General features: G+C 37.5%; 2 protein-coding genes and 1 pseudogene across 3 annotated transcripts in view; 1 reads left to right on the top strand and 2 right to left on the bottom strand.

The window, feature by feature from the left end:
* Positions 1-16,536, bottom strand: part of LOC101292394 — a 1,325,780-nt pseudogene that overhangs the window by 321,129 nt on the left and 988,115 nt on the right. The gene's annotated exons all lie outside the window — the stretch shown is intronic.
* LOC101298098 (uroporphyrinogen decarboxylase 1, chloroplastic-like) lies at positions 3,480-7,075 on the top strand. The gene is made up of 6 exons (XM_004294066.1): positions 3,480-3,523; positions 3,625-3,764; positions 4,898-5,280; positions 5,414-5,698; positions 5,983-6,218; positions 6,690-7,075. Exons 1-6 carry the CDS (start codon positions 3,501-3,503, stop codon positions 6,850-6,852), a joined length of 1,230 nt encoding a protein of 409 aa, XP_004294114.1. The 5' UTR covers positions 3,480-3,500; the 3' UTR covers positions 6,853-7,075.
* Positions 11,871-14,814, bottom strand: LOC101307097. The gene is made up of 2 exons (XM_004294097.1): positions 14,019-14,814; positions 11,871-12,358 (listed from the first exon to the last, which is right to left on the bottom strand). Exon 1 carries the CDS (start codon positions 14,624-14,626, stop codon positions 14,042-14,044), a length of 585 nt encoding a protein of 194 aa, XP_004294145.1. The 5' UTR covers positions 14,627-14,814; the 3' UTR covers positions 11,871-12,358; positions 14,019-14,041.

The following is a 16,536-nucleotide window of genomic DNA, read 5'->3' as shown; positions in this document are numbered from 1 at the left end:
TACCCTGCTGAAGTGAGTTTGCGTAGTTTTGATCAAAATGTGGGGGATTTGGCATCTGGGTATCATTCTTGGGCGGATTTGATTCTGCCCATTTCGAGGAATCTACCTTTGACTGATGGGTTGTGGTTAGAAATTGAAAATTCAACTGATACTGAGTTGAAGGAATTTGAGATTCCTCAGAATGCTTATAGGGCTGTGTTGGAGGTGTATGTTTCATTTCATGAAAATGATGAGTTTTGGTATGCCAATCCTACTAATGAGTACATCGCTGCCAATAACCTTACTGGCACGGCCGGAAATGGGCCTTTCAGGGAGGTTGTGGTGAGTTTAGATGGTGTGATTGTTGGTGCTGTTTGGCCTTTTACTGTGGTTTATACTGGAGGGATCAATCCTCTTCTTTGGAGACCCATTACCGGCATTGGCTCATATGATCTACCTTCTTATGATATCGAAATCACACCGTTTTTAGGGAACATATTGGATGGGAAGAGCCACAAGATTGGGTTTAATGTTACCAATGCCTTGAATGTGTGGTACATAGATGCAAATTTGCATATCTGGTTGGACAAACATAGCACGAGAACTGAAGCGCAGCTTGTGAAGCATACTAGTTTGCCCCTTGCTGTTTCACTGGTGTCGGATTTCGAGGGTTTAAATGGCACATTTGTGACAAGAGCAAGCAGGTCAGTCTCATCAACTGGATGGGTGAAGTCCTCTAATGGGAATATCACAACCCAGTCAATTCAAGATTTTTCCTATATTAATAAAATGGTTATGGGGAATGATGGCAATTTGCAGACAGTGGATCAGAACATCCATTTCAATGACACTGTTCTTATCGAGACACCATACTCCTATGTTCATTCTCTCAGATCAAACAAAACATTTCCCCTTTATTTGTACACTGACTTCTTGGAACAAGAAGATAAGACTTATTTATTAGTGACAAACGTTGATTTGGGATTCATTGAGAAGAGAAGTGCTAGTGGTGGTTCAAGACTCTTGGAGAGCTCTCTCAGAAATTTGCAGAATGCAGAGGGTAATATGGTTGTGAAAAACAATTTGGTAGTTAGCGGAGTGGGGAATACACAGCAAGTATACAGATACCATGGTGGCCAATTCTGTTACTTTAGAAATGTAAGCAGCTCAAACTACACCATCCTTCATGATGAAGTAGAGAGGACATGCCACAGAAAAGCCAAGTCTAATTTTGATTTTGGATTGAGAAGACTGTGGCCTTTTGGTACTGGATTTATTTGAAGCTTTGCTTAGCTTCATTCTTAATTCTTGGATCTTCTTGTGCTGCATAAAAGGACTCGGTAATTCTGAAGAGGATTCCTGGCTCAGGGTACCTCAAATAAAAATGTAAGTATTCGTTGTTCGATTTTGTGTTGTGGATATGCTTCTAGGGTAATGTATCTGAATGAAAAGTGATTCCAGTTTGTTTTGCAAATGGTGAGTTATACCCTCTATATCATAACTACGATAATCATATTGGTTTCACTAGGCATCGAATGATTTCTGAGAAGTTGATCAAGGGTACTTGTAGTATCTCAATGTAATCCATTTTGTGCAGTAAAGTAATTACCATTGATTGTAGGATCTAGCTATTCTGATTGTTTGTGCATGAGTTTTAATCTGAACTCTGTATGGAGATCTAATACCTAAATACCTCATGGCATTCCTGTAACACTGAGTTAAAATATCAAACCTTACACCATAAAGGGAATAATTCTGACTTGTAATACACATTTCATGCCAAGCTGAGCGAAGGACTAATGTATTTTATCTCTATTAAGGTTCCGTATTTTGCCTTTCTGGATCATCTATCATTATTTTGTGTAATCTAGCAAACTGTAGTTCTTTGCAGCATTTGGTATTCGTTAAAGTTCTTGATGTCTGTCACCTGTCTCTTTCATTCATTGTACAGGTATCATCTTGATTGGTTCATTTGAACATACTTTTATTTGATTCTTTGTTTTAAGAATAATGCTAAATGAACCACATTAATTCTGATAATTCATCAGTGTTGGCTCTTAGTCGTATACTTTTTCGCGTTCAATCATGATCTGCCCTGTTATAAAAATCATTGTCGTATTTGCATGATCTGCCATCCTAATAACTTTGAACTAATTTATCCCGACCTTACTCATCTCTGATGTTAATGAGATTTGAACCCTGAGGGGCCTCCAACAACAGGCCACGGCTCTTAGAGACTTGAACCATCCAAATTTTACATCAATCTCTGGTCGTATCACGTTATTTTGTGCCAACATATCACAACTACGATCACTGTTTGTTGTTCAAGTCGTGTTTAATGTGTGCATCCTTTTGTTGGTGAAAGTGCAATGAGACAAGAAGCTGAGTACCTTCTTCTGGCTGCTTCTCTACAGTTATATATGTACATACTGCCCCTCCGGAATGTATTCAAGCAACGGATATTTAGTTAGGATCGCACTTTTGTCCTGCATTTCACTTTTTGGGTAGAGGATTAACCACAATAGTGAATCTGATGTACTTGAATATGTTGTAATTATCTCAGTTGCGTATAAATGCAATCATTTCAATCTCAAAAAAAAAAAAAATCACAACTACAATGATTGTATTGTCTTTCGCCAAGTTAGCCAGATAACATTGTTTATAATTTAAGAATTTTAATCGTGAACAAAGAACCGATGAACTCGAACAAATGAAATGGAGCATTTTGGCTTGTTATTTTGTCGATGTCATGTATAATCGGAACATTTCATATGCATCAAATTAAAGTAACGAAGTATGGTCTGGTTCTTAGCCGAGCTCGTTTAGTTACTAATCTGAATAGAGTCCGGTTGGCTCCTGCCGGAACCGAGTCAAACTCAATGTGAAGTTCAGTTTCGACTCCAATTCGGACAGCAAAATGAACTGAACCAAATTAGAGTCAAAATAACACGTTTTCATTTTACAAAAAAAAAAAAGAAAAAGAATTTGATAGCCAGAACGCTTGGAGAAATTTTCAGAAGCTACAGGAGGATCACATGGCAGTATGACATGGTCCTACATTTCAATCAAATATTAACACATGAATTTATTACAACTAAAATATAAATTAAGGTTTCTATTTTTTATGAAATGACCTTTATGGGTCTTTGTTAAGTTTGGACTAGGATTTAGGGTTAAGGTTTAGAGTTTAGGGTTTAGGGTTTAAGGATTAGGGGTTAGGTTTAGAGTGTAAGGTTTAAAGTTTAAGGTCTAGGGTTTAGAGTGTATAGTTTAGGGTTAAAAAGTAATAATAAACCTAAAATTATTTTTAACAAAATAACTGATGTAATTTTTTCTTAATAAAATTTATGTGTCAATATTTAATTAAAATGTAATACCATATCATATTGCCACGTGGTTAACGACTGAAAAATTTCTCGAAAGTTGAAATACTCAAAATAGTGAAATAGCGAAAGCCTCCGGTCCCTATAGTTGTTGTCCGTTTGTTTTCCTCTGTAGCAAAAATTATCATAATATCCGAAATGGGTTTATCTACTCCAGCCAGGCAAGCTCTCTTTCTCTCTTCATCTCTTCGCCCTTCAACTCCAATTCTCACCTCTTCAATTCTCTTTGAAACTGAAATTGGGTGTTCCTTGTACTTTGCAGTGTATGCAGCAGCTCTCTGGGATGGAAGTCTTCGAGCTTAGGGACCTCTACTCATCTCACTGCCTTTACTGTTTCTTCCGCAACAAAATACCCCCATAAGAAAGCTTCTGTCACTTGCTCTTCTTCCTCTTCATCCTCTGGTATGACTCTTTCAATGTTGAATTTTTGGGTTTCCTGGGCATAATGTGTGTCAAATTGAAATGGGTTTGTATACTTCTCTTGCGTTTTCGTTTTGTACGTTATTGCCCGCCACCATTTATGAGATCAGTTTGGTTCAAATGTGAGTCAATGAGTACTTCCTGCAATCCGGCTTGTGATATGTGCTTGTAGTTTGTCTTACAAAATGTGATACATGAGTGTTAAAACCAAAGAAGAAAAGGGTTGATTGAAAATTTAGTTTTTTTTAGAGGATAGATTGATTGAGGACCAACCAGACAAATTGATCACCAAATTGGTTCTTCAAGGCCCTCCTGTTCATGACTAATGAATGTCTGTTGTTTGGCTTGAGTGTCTAACATCATAGAACAAAATGGTATACTCTCTACTTCTAATAAACGTGATTGACCCAATTCTAAATTATCTTCTGGAATCATATAATTGTCAAAAGTGAATGGCTACATTCTGTGTCCGGTAGTACTGAACTGTAACATAATGAAAACTTACGAAGAAATCAAAAGTAAAGAACATAGTTGGAGAGTATAATGTTCAGCGAAGCTCTGCTGATGTAAAATGTTGATGAAGTATAGACAATAAAGGCTCTGGCTTGCAAATCTAGTTGTTACTAAGTAGGAATATAGTACCTTTGGTTTAGTTTGTATATGTTTAGTGGATAAATTTTGCCGCCCATCTGCCTTGGCTCAGATGGTAACAGAATCAAGTGGAGGTTGTTTTCTGAGTGCAAATCTAACTAGGTTTATCCCTATCGCGAGCTTGAGCATAGTCACTAAGGATATGCATTGTGTGCTAGTAGTTATAATCAACAGAAGAGGGAGCCTTCTCTTCAAGCGTCTTTGGTTGTTTACCTCTTTTCTTTCTTGTTGGTAGATTGGTACTTTGGTAGTAGTGAACTTTAGGCTCTTTTGAACTGAGTTTTTGACCTGGAAGATGATTATGTGTAATGACTTCTGCAAATATGCTTCACTGTTGAAACTTCCTGATGATTAGTTTTAGCAACTTATTGTCAGTTTACTTTTCATTGTTAGTCCTTTTTTTTTTTTTAACTAAGATTTTTGCAACTTCTTAATTTTCATATCAAATATTCTCCCTCCTCCAGATCCACTATTGGTTAAGGCTGCCAGAGGAGATCCTGTAAGTCGACCTCCGGCATGGATGATGCGCCAAGCAGGAAGGTATATGGCTGTTTACAGAAAGCTTGCTGAGAAATACCCATCGTTCAGAGAGAGGTCAGAGACAACTGATCTCATTGTGGAAATTTCTTTGCAGCCTTGGGAAGCTTTCCGCCCTGATGGAGTAATTATATTCTCTGACATACTTACACCTCTACCGGCATTTGGTGTCCCATTTGACATAGAAGATGTTAGAGGTCCCGTGATACAGTCACCAATTACTTGTGAAGAGGGCTTAAAGACTTTGCATCCAATTGACTTCGAGAAACTTCAGTTTGTGGGAGAATCTTTAAAGATCTTACGGCGGGAGGTAGTTATTATACAGTCATATGCTTGAAAAGAAGGGCAACTTTACTAGTTTGAGATCCACGTTTGCTTTTCTTTTTTTTGTCTCAATCATTGTATACTGCTCCTGCTCATCTCGGTTTTGTTCTTTGATTCAGGTTGGTGGGAATGCTGCTGTTTTGGGTTTTGTAGGGGCGCCTTGGACAATTGCTACGTATATAGTAGAAGGGGGTTCAACTTCCACTTATACAACCATAAAGAGCATGTGCCATACGGCACCGCATGTATTGAGGGCTCTGCTTTCTCATTTAACACAGGCAATAGCAGATTATATTGTTTTCCAAGTAGACGCAGGGGCTCATTGCATACAAATATTTGATTCATGGGGTGGGCAATTACCACCAGCCATGTGGGAAAGCTGGTCAAAACCTTATATTGAAGAGGTGAGTGGGAAAATACATAAGGGAATATGGTATCAAGTGTCATGTATATGTCTCACTGAAGGATTATGTTCTACCACATGTTACATAACTCAAACATACCCGCATATATTATAGGCTATACTGTATTGTGTGTGCAGGTATGCATGTTCATATGTATATACGTGGCGTATCCTTTCCCTGGATATGAAGTATCAGTTGCTATGTCATTGCAGTGTCTTTCTGTTTCCTTATGGCTTTTCTTTTTTGCTCATAATTTTTATAAAATCAACTCATTTGAATTGCAGATTGTGAGTTCTGTGAGAAAAAGATGCCCAGAAACACCACTTGTTCTTTACATTAATGGGAATGGTGGCATCCTTGAGCGTATGAAAGGAACTGGAGTCGATGTGATTGGGCTTGACTGGACGGTGGACATGGCAGATGGTAGAAGACGATTGGGTAGTGGAATCAGTGTACAGGGAAATGTGGACCCTGCTTACTTATTTTCTCCTCTTCCGACATTGACTGAAGAAATTCAAAGGTTGGTTATAAAAAGATGTCTGAATTTTGATCTTCCTTGATATGAACTCCAACTGTTTTAGACCATTAATAGGCAATCACCTAATTTAGATTATAGGATTTCTCTGACTACTTACTCTGGAACCAAAACTTGAAATAGTAATTGGCCATTAAGAGGGTGAACAGGCGAAAGTCATACATAGCTTGTTAAAATTCAAAAGTTTCCTGTCCATTAGATTGTTCCTTTAAATTCTCCTCAGCAATATTGTTAACGGGATCTATAACAAATCATTGCTTAGCTTCTGGCTGTTTCTGCTTAGCCCAGATATGTGCTGGTTCAGATTTTCAGTAGTTATAAATGATTTCCTCCACAGATTGCAGTATATGTTTACTTGAAACTATATGGACAGAAGAACAAATTCTATGGTCTTCTTATTGTCATTTGTTTTCATTTGTTATCTCTTTAATTCTTAATCGGGCACAAAATATACAGGGTGGTGAGGGCTGCAGGGCCAAGAGGACACATCCTCAATCTAGGGCATGGTGTTCTTCAACGGACACCGGAAGAAGCTGTTAAACATTTCTTTGAAGTTGCAAGAAGCTTGAACTATAATACGTTTCTTCAAACACAACCACAAAAGGAATTGGTAGCTTAGCAATACAATTTTGCTTGCAAACTGGCTTTAGGTAGTTGGGAGTTGGTATCATATTCTGATATGATCATGCTTGTCTCTGTTTATAGTGCATTCATAGGGGAGCTCTATTGTTCTAATAATGCTTGAGGGTGAGCTTTTTGTGTCATTTTCGACTACTTTTGTAATAACGATAATGCTAAAATTATTGAATTCCGTGTTGTACAATAGAATTTTTGCATTGACCAACTGGTATTGTTACAACTTGGGGGATAGGTCAATCTTATTCATGTGTTAGGATCCCATTTACAATAATGGGGTTGAAGTTTGAAGTGATGGTGAGAGGTATCACACTACTTCAATCATGTTTTCTATTTGCAAAAGTCGGTGATGTGTGTATTGTGGTCCAAATTTAACCTGTTTGGATTATAGCCTTTGTTGGAGGCTGCGATCTGCAAAGATTTTCCGCTCTCTTTGTCTGGCTTTGTTTACGTATTGAGTGATCTGATGTAAGCTCTGGCATCACTCTACATATGTATTGTGACTCTATAAAGCATTATATTGGCAGCCACAATTCCAGCTTAACATGCTCTATTGTATAAGTAGCTATAAATGTTGGATAGCTAGCTAGTGTACTATTACTAACCTGTGAATTCCAAAATGTCCGTTTAGTACTAATTATACGGACTTATTGCTCATTCTAATAAAAATCTGTTTACTGTGTCTAATTACACAAATCTTAAGAAAGACTAAAATATCCATAACCCTATTAATAACTGTTTCCGTACAATCCTGGATGAGGTTGCAGAAGCTGATGGTGTGTTTACTGAATGGTAGGCTTTCCTCTCGTTAACCTGCAATAACAAGGACGACCGGGGGTTTCCGGTTTTTCCTCCTCCGAAGCTCAAGTCAGTATCTGGTGGTATAACGTAATTACTAAGGGTAGTTAATGATACCTGACAAGCTGGTGGCTAGGCCATATTTATGGCCCAAAGTGAGTTCTCTTTACTTGAAAACCGATGTGGGACAACTGCCTTTGTTGCTACTTCAAACACCCAGTTCCCTTATGCCTTCTGAAACCGTTCCCAGCCCAATGCTGCCACTGAGGTTGGGCCCGGCCCACCCTACTCATGGGCGGGTTCCTCGGGGCTGCCTCGGTTGTGGTGGAATGTCTGCTGGTTTACGGGCTTGGGAGGTTGTTTTATGTACAACCGACTACAAGTCCCCCCAAGTTCCCGTTCAAGACACATCTTGAGTGGGGACTTGCTAAAATAAGCTCGTTGACCAGTATATTTCAAATGGGTCCCACCTATAGTCCCCCCAAGTCCGAACTCATGACGTGGGTTGAACGGGTGTTACATTTTCATAGACAAGGGTAGCGAGCCCTTCCATATCCTGTGTTACTACTCGAGTGACGGGGTGTTAACGTCATTCGTGGTTTATCAAGCCACTTTCTCCGTTTTTAAAGGGATGATATTAAACTTATGTCTTTTGGTCGATCACTTATGCCTTTCTCGGTCGAATGAATATATCTTGGTGATACACAGCCGAGATAGGTCTTTTACTTGGTGTTACGATCTCGGTGACTTTCACCCGAGATAAGTCTAGCACTGGGTCTAAGGTTCTCGGTGACTTACGTCCGGGATGGGTCTTACTGGGTCTTACGATCTCGGTGACTTTCACCCGAGATAAGTCTAGCACTGGGTCTAAGGTTCTCGGTGACTTACGTCCAAGATAGGTCTTATTGGGTCTTACGATCTCAGTGACTGTCACCCGAGATGGGTCTTATATTGGGTCTTACGATCTCGGTGACTCTCACCCGAGATGGATTTTATATTGGGTCTTATGATCTCGGTGACTTGCGCCCGAGATGGGTCTTATATTGGGTCTTACGATCTCTGTGACTCTCACCCGAGATAGGTCTTATATTTTGAAGTTTGCGCATTGCTATGGCAGGTGCATTAAATGCATGTTTGCCAGATGTCACAATATTCCTGGATAACTGTCAAGCAATTAATGCAGGTCGCTTCATTCTTTTCTTCTTCAAGAAGCTACGGCAGTTAAGCCACGTGGCACCATCCTGCGGTTTAATCGGATGGCTAGGGGTGCCTAGTTTTTGTTTATTGGATTTTTTAATACGTCAGTTCGTGGACCGAGGTGACTGCTCGCTGCCTCTGTATAAACTCTTCCCCCCCCCATTTCCTTTTCGTCTTCACTCTCACTTGCTCTATTCTCTGGTCGCTCTGGTTTTTCTCTGCCTCTGTTTTTCTCAGCTCTCTTTTGGCTCTCTGTAGCTTCTATCTTTTCTGCTTTCTCTGTGGTATCTTTCATCCTTGCAGTATCGCCGTCGATCCCTACGATTGTGAGGTGCATCCGGCCTTTTGACTTTCCGGCGTTGCTACTACGCCGAAAATTTGGTAAGTTTCTGTGTTGCTCTAGGCCTCTGCTGTTACCTCTGTTTTAGTTTTTTGCATTTGGCTACATCCACTTAAGCTTCTACTATCATGGCCAATAGGCCCTTGGTGTTACAAGAGCTCTCCAAGATGGAGTGAGTAAGGATCATCATCCATCCTTTCTACATATGGGAAGCCTTCCCTTTATAGTTAAGGAAAGTTCCCTCACATATTATATTTCCGATGTGGGACTAATTGCACATATATCTTCTTATGGTGCTTTCTTGTGGAGCTTGGGAGAGTACCTTCCCGATGTGGTACCGATGATCTTTCACCATAGCGAGGTAACTCGGATGTCGGTCTACCGGAAGTATGTCGGGGGCGGGACCCTTCTTGGCCGGAAAATAATCTACGAGGTCGTTGCTTATGCTTGCGGTATATCTACATACAACAATAACCATCTCATCTCTTTCCTCTCACTGATCACATCTCTCTCTCTCTCTCTCTCTCTCTCTCTCTCTCTCTCTAAAGCTCCACCATTTTGCTTCTTCTCTGATCCGGCCATAGAGTTCGCCTAAATCTATGTCGCTGTAGTGGTCCTCGACGATCTGCGCTAGAAGAAGAAGGAGAAAGATCTCCTTGGATCCATGAAGCTGTCTCGCTGCCGATCCACCGACGATGTCGTTTAGTTGAGAAGCAGGTTAGTCGGGTCCAACTCTCCTAATAGCATGACGTCGTTTGCAGGCCAAGTGGTAGAATTGATCAGACTTAGTAGTTAGTATTGGTTACTATGGCTTTTTTTCTTGTATTACTGAGAAAAATCATTATTGTGGTAGTTATATTATGTTGAATATTGAATGTCGGCAATGGCGAAGATGAAATGGAGTTTGATGTTTGTCAGTGGGCTTTTATGCATTTAGGGGGCAGTAACAAGGTTTCTGGGGTCAGAAAGTTAGTTTTTAAGAGTTAGAAATCGAGTCTCTACAACATTTGGAGCCAATAAGTCGATTACTAGGGGTCAGCAACTGAGTTATTGGGGATTACTGGGGTCAGTTACTAGGGGTCAGTAACTAAATTTTTTGGGTCAGAAGCTGAGTTCCGGCGATCGGTTGCCGGAATAACTCAGTTACTGGCATGAGGGTTAGTGACCGAGTTGCCGGTGACCTGAATCCGGCGATCGGAGAAAATTCGAGTTATTAGGCGTCAGTAAGCGAGTCACCGGTGACCGGAAAAATTCCAGCGACTGATGACCGGAGACCGAAAAAATTCTGACGGCCGGTGTCCGGAGATCCGGTGAGTTGCCAACAAAGTATTTTCTCTCTCTCTTACACTTTCTCTCTCTAGGCATATATAAGGACCAAGGGTAAAAATGTCTCAAAAATATTATTTTATTATGACTTTAATAAAGATTTATGTATTTAAATTTCTCTTTCATTCAATTTGGGTCAAAAGTCTTATTATCATTGAAATGAGGTTTGACTTTTCTATTTTTGTGCAAATGGTTATTTTCCCAAAAACTTGATATGTGATATTTTTTCGAATTCTAGTTGATTGATGTCGTATTGGAGATTTGAAGTTTGTATATAATAATATTTTTTGAATATAAATTGGATGATGATAGGAACACAATTTTAACAGAAAATATAAGAAAATACGTAAAAAGAGTTATAACATAGTAAATATATATAATAATTATATTAAATTTAATATTGAAATGAAAAACTAGATAAGTAGTGTATTAAGGAAGAATGTGTATTAAGAGATTAAAAATGTCCGGTTAAAATCGGTCATTCATGTTTCATGAATTATTGAAAATATACTCATCCTTAAATTTGAATATGGCAACATATATAGTGCCATACTAACACTCAAGGTTGTAGGGTTTTAATTTAAGATATTGCCACAACAATAATTATAGCGATCAACAGATGATGGAACTAATGTTTGATTGGGTCGACTTGGTTAGTGGTTACAAAGTTCTTACTTGTGATTGCACAAAACTGTTACAAAAAACTGATATATGCAATTCGACGAAGCTAATTATGAATATCGACAAGGCCGGGTAAGTACTCGATCTAGTGGATATGTCAGCATGCATATATAAAGAAACATGCATGTTGTCCTAGCTGTGATGCATGTTGTCAGCATGCATATGGATGAAACGTATGTATATACTATATATATACTATATATATGAGATGTAAATCAATAAGACCAGCTTTCAGGAATTCAGTCTTTCACATATGTGGATCGAGATAACATATTTATGCGCTATAGGCTAATTTTGTTTGAAAATGAAACTGTTAAGGTTCGTACTACTGCATGTCATTCATCACTACATGAGTAGTTTCATATAAGCTTGGCTTGGAATACATATATAGTTGCATACCATATGCATGCATGGATTGTTTTACTAATAATGTCATTCACGCATGCATCTTCGGCTCTCTTTTCTTCGATCGAATGATGATCGATGCTCGATTTTGAGTCTAATATGTTCGATCGGCCGGTCTCACAAATCTATATATGTTTCATCACTATAACGACAAATCAGCCATTAAGTTTTACCAGAAATCTGCTAGTTATAGTCTTATAGATCAATTTGATATATATACTCAAATGGAGAAATGAAGAGACAAAGGCCGGGGTGTGAAGAACTATTGTCTTTTTGTAATATACCGATATATATACTCATAAAAACTCACAATTATCAACAATGATAACTTCTTCTACCAGCTGCTAGTATATATATTAATGCAGAATCAAGAACAATTCAAGCACAATTCTTGCATCAATGGAGAGACTTGAAGATACATGTTCATAGTAAATTTAAACTTAACCATATATATATATGGCGTTAATTTGCTGACTAATTAAATAGCCTACAAGAAAGCTTAAGTTGTAGAGGGAACTTACTCATCTCCAGTGCAGCTAGCTTCATCTTTACCGACATTTCACGTTTTAATTCTCATTAAAATAGTAAATAAACAAGTGCTAATTTAAAGAAAATAAACAAGGATCGACTTGATCAAAGGTGGCATCAGCATGCATGGAGTTGAGTATTGCAATATATCCAGATCGAGCAGTAGATCGAGCTCCGAGGCTAGCTGCTTCATGGTGCATTTGAGTTTATGCTCCTGGAATTGATAATCAGGGTACGGAGTTAGTTCAAGTAAATAGATTCAGATGAAGAGAAACACGTAGCGCCTCACCTGCCCTTTCCAAAACGACAATCAAACCAGGAGTAGACTGAAAATTTTGGAGATTATATATGCATGTATGATCAACGACGATCTCAAGTACTCTCAAAAGTTTAAGCTATCAAGTTAACAGTAAATAAAAGCGTTTGCAGCATCACCATAAGCACATTCTAACTAATCAACAAGAATTGAAGTTATGGATTTGAGTTTTCAGAATCAATATCTCCCTACAACCAAAGAAAGCTCTGATACTATGTCGGATACTCGTTTAAATTACGAGACTATTTCGACAATTATTATAGTAATTAGTCATACACAGTTCTTTCTCTATGACCAATATTAAACTAATTACAAGCAATTAATGGATACTGTAGTGTAAATTATTTTCACAATTATCAGGTAGAAACATGCATGAACACTCGCAAAGAAAATTAGTTATATTGGGGTATAATTATTGGATGCGTTGGTTTGATGGGGTGCTTTGTCATCATTTGGATTTTGGAGTGAGATGGGAAATCTAATAGTACATTCGATCAGTTGAGGTAAATGATAAATAGTAATCCAAACACTCCGAGGTGTAATGCTTATCCCAAGTTAACTGAGCAAACTGCTTAGGCTAATTAAAGATTACCACAAGCATTAATCTGATTAAGACTAAAGACAAACTGATGATCGATTAAGCTGAACAGAGGTCAATTATTTGTATATAACTTGAAAGAAAAGGACATCGATCGCATCATGGTGAATATAAAGAAAGGAACAGAAAATTACTGTAAATTATTAAAATGTCAGATCAAGACAAAGCTTGAGATCTCTAGAGAAGATTTAGTGTTTACTGGTACATATACATGAGGATCTTAGTGATGGTTAATGTCAAAAACACCAAGCATTTCGTCTATCCTACGTTATATGAATTAGGACCCAGATCTTATATATATTCTGAAACTAAAATAATACTTCTGTATAATGATTCATGTGTGTATGAACATTATTAACAATGATATATATATAAAATGTCGTTATGTCGAGCTCCATTCATGGCGGGCAAAAAATCGTGCAGAATCCCAAAAGGGCTATGAAATACAAAAAAGCAAACATGCATATGTTTCTAATGAGAATATATAATTTCAAAACTAACCCACAAATACAAAATACCCCATGATTAAATTGTCATGAGAGATGAGAGAGATCCATTTGTACCTCAGTATATTTGTAAAAGAATTTAGTTATTTTTCGTTATATACTGAGATAATTAGCTTAAAGTAAAGTTAATTAGTGTCTTATTCTCATAAAAGCTAGCTAACAACTAGGTACTAGCAAAATTAGGGTTTGAAGTAGTATTTGATCTGAAGAAGATTATACTATATATAATTAACTTTTCATTTACCCTACAATATTCATCTGTTTTAACTGAAATATGTATGTTTTTATCATTAACCAAACAGTAATGGATTGAAATTTGAGTGATGAAAACAAAAACTCAGAATCTAGTTACTTGAAAAACATTCGATTTTCTTATACATATGTATACCCAGATCAAGAAGTTATTATTTATAGCAAGCAAGTAATTAAGTAGCGCATGAAATTGATGAATTACCATATACTGTTGAGGTGGATCGATTAAGATCGCTGCTGCATGGTGGTGAAGTTTGGATTACTACTGTGATCATGGTTGGCCTTGATCAGATTCCTCTTCTTTTTCTTCTTCTTGTAAGGAATCCCTCTAGCCTTGGCCTGAGAGTCTCTCACTTCACGCAGATACACTCTTATAGCTCCACTTGCAAATGGGTTTGATTCAGGCAACCCACCATTCTCTTCATAAGCAGCTCTGAGGCGTCCGATCAGTGCATCAAGGCTGCCCCAAGCTTGCCTGAGCGGACAGGTGCAAGGTCCGGGAGGTTCAGGCTGCCCAAAGAAGACGCACCCTTGTAAGTGCACCTTGGTCTTCCCAAATTGATCCAAGTACCTGAGGAAATCGAGCACATGGCTGGAGTTGCTCTGCGAAAGAGCCACCGGGGGTCTCTGGTTCCTCAAGTACTGCCCGAAGGTGTTCCAATCCCTCCTCTTTTGCGACTCGTACCGGCTCAGCTGAGCCGGTGGCTGCTTCTGCTGCTGCTGATCAGGATCGTCGACAGCAGCAGCAGCAGAATTGTTAGCAGAAGAAGACGATGCTTCTGCTACATCTTTTCCTTTGTTGCTCGACATGATTATTGGGCGAGTGAAGCTGCAAAGGAATTTGGGGGGAGAAGAAAACAAAATTTGAGTGGAAGATTGAAGGAAAAAAAGAAAAGAAAAAGAAAAAATAATATTTCAAGATCACATCAAGGGGGCTATGGCTAGTGAGGAGACATGGTATGGGACCAATGAAAGTGCTTTAGCTCCTCTTTTTCTTCCTCTCTCAAATTATTTTCTTGCTTTAATGGTACTATTAGATAGTGTTAATAGTATTCTATTGTTTTTCCAAATCTTTATTATTGTGCTTCCATCATCAAAGCAATCATTATCGACTATATTAGCGTAATTAGTACTATGGTTCATTGCCTCAGGACTAGGTAACCCGAGTTAATGGATTGGGTTTAGGCGTTTAGCAATTGCAGTTTACTCATCCAGAGTCCAGATTACTCATCTCACTTGGAGCTAGGTGAGTCTAATAATGTACCCCCGGCCTAGAGGAGCAATTATATTATTTTTCTAGGAAGAATTGACATAAAAACTTATGCAATAACAAATCAAGGATCTTATCGGTTACTTCGCGTAATGTCAATTATCATTCATGATATAAAGCATCCGAAGTGTTATATAATTTTTTATATATCCTTATAATCATTAAGGAATTCTTATTCTTATCATTAGAAAATACGATAAAGAAGAAAAACGAGAAAATGGTTCTCGTAGAGATAATAACTCATTTGATATAACCTCTAAGAGCATCTTTAACAATGTTAGTCATTTTTTAGTTAAATTTTAGTCAAATTAACTAAAATGTCATTTTGGCTAGCCATTTTAGAAATATGGCTGCATCAGAACATCTTTAACAGACTCTCTATTTAACTTCTTAGCTATTTTAGAGAGTATGTTTAGCTTTTTTCGATGTTTTAGGAGCTTCAGTAGACCAACCAAACTTGAGCTATTATAACTTTTAACTATCTCGCTTAAATGAGGATAGCTATAATTTAATACATTCTTTGTATAAATATTTTATGTGATATATAAATATATTTAAACTATTTAATTTCTATTTGAAGAATAATGTTGATGTAATGCTAGCTAAAATAGAGAGCATTGATGCAGCCACATTTATAAAGTGGCTAGCCAAAATGACATTTTAACTAATTTGACTAAAATTTAACTTAAAAATGGCTAGCATTGTTAAAGACGCTCTCAATGTTTTCTTTATTTTAGTTAGCATTACATCAACATTATTCTTCAAATAAAGATTAAATAGTTTAAATATATTTATATATCACGTAAAATATCTCATAAGGAATGTATTAAATTATAACTAGTCTCATCTGAATCATCTCACTCTCTAATTCTAACTAGCGAGATAGCTAAAAGTCATAATAGCTAAACTTTAACTAGTTTGCTGGAGCTCCGAAAATATTAAAAAAAAAAAAAACTAAACACGTTCTCTAAAATAGCTAAAAGCTAAAAGCTAAAAGCTAAAATAAAGAGCTAACAGAAAAATATGGCAAATAAATAAACATGTTGTACAAAATCAGAAAAGGAAAAAGAAAAGATTGAAATGCAACATCACTCTCAAGTGAGCAACTAAAGATGCATATAAGAGAGACCAGCCAGGGTAAAATTAGTTTCACCATACATCTTGTTTTGTTATAAGAACTATATCTTGTTCAATTGCTTGCCAACACGTTTTGTTATCATTTATATGAGAATAGATCCAAATTGATTTCATTACCAGAGATTGGTTCCTTTTGAATGCTACACAAACAAAAACCAATAACTCAAATTGAATTCCAAGTCCTACCCAGTCTCCAACATCGTTTAAACAGTTTGATTTTTGACTTTTTTGTAGGTGGAGGGTGAGATTATATACAGTATTTAAGATGAGCTGGTTGACCCTCAAAGATTTTCCATTATATCAAAAGTTATAT

Source organism: Fragaria vesca, linkage group LG3 (assembly GCF_000184155.1).
Source record: "Fragaria vesca subsp. vesca linkage group LG3, FraVesHawaii_1.0, whole genome shotgun sequence".
Taxonomy (NCBI): Eukaryota; Viridiplantae; Streptophyta; class Magnoliopsida; order Rosales; family Rosaceae; genus Fragaria; species Fragaria vesca.
This window is presented reverse-complemented; position numbering and strand designations above follow the sequence as displayed.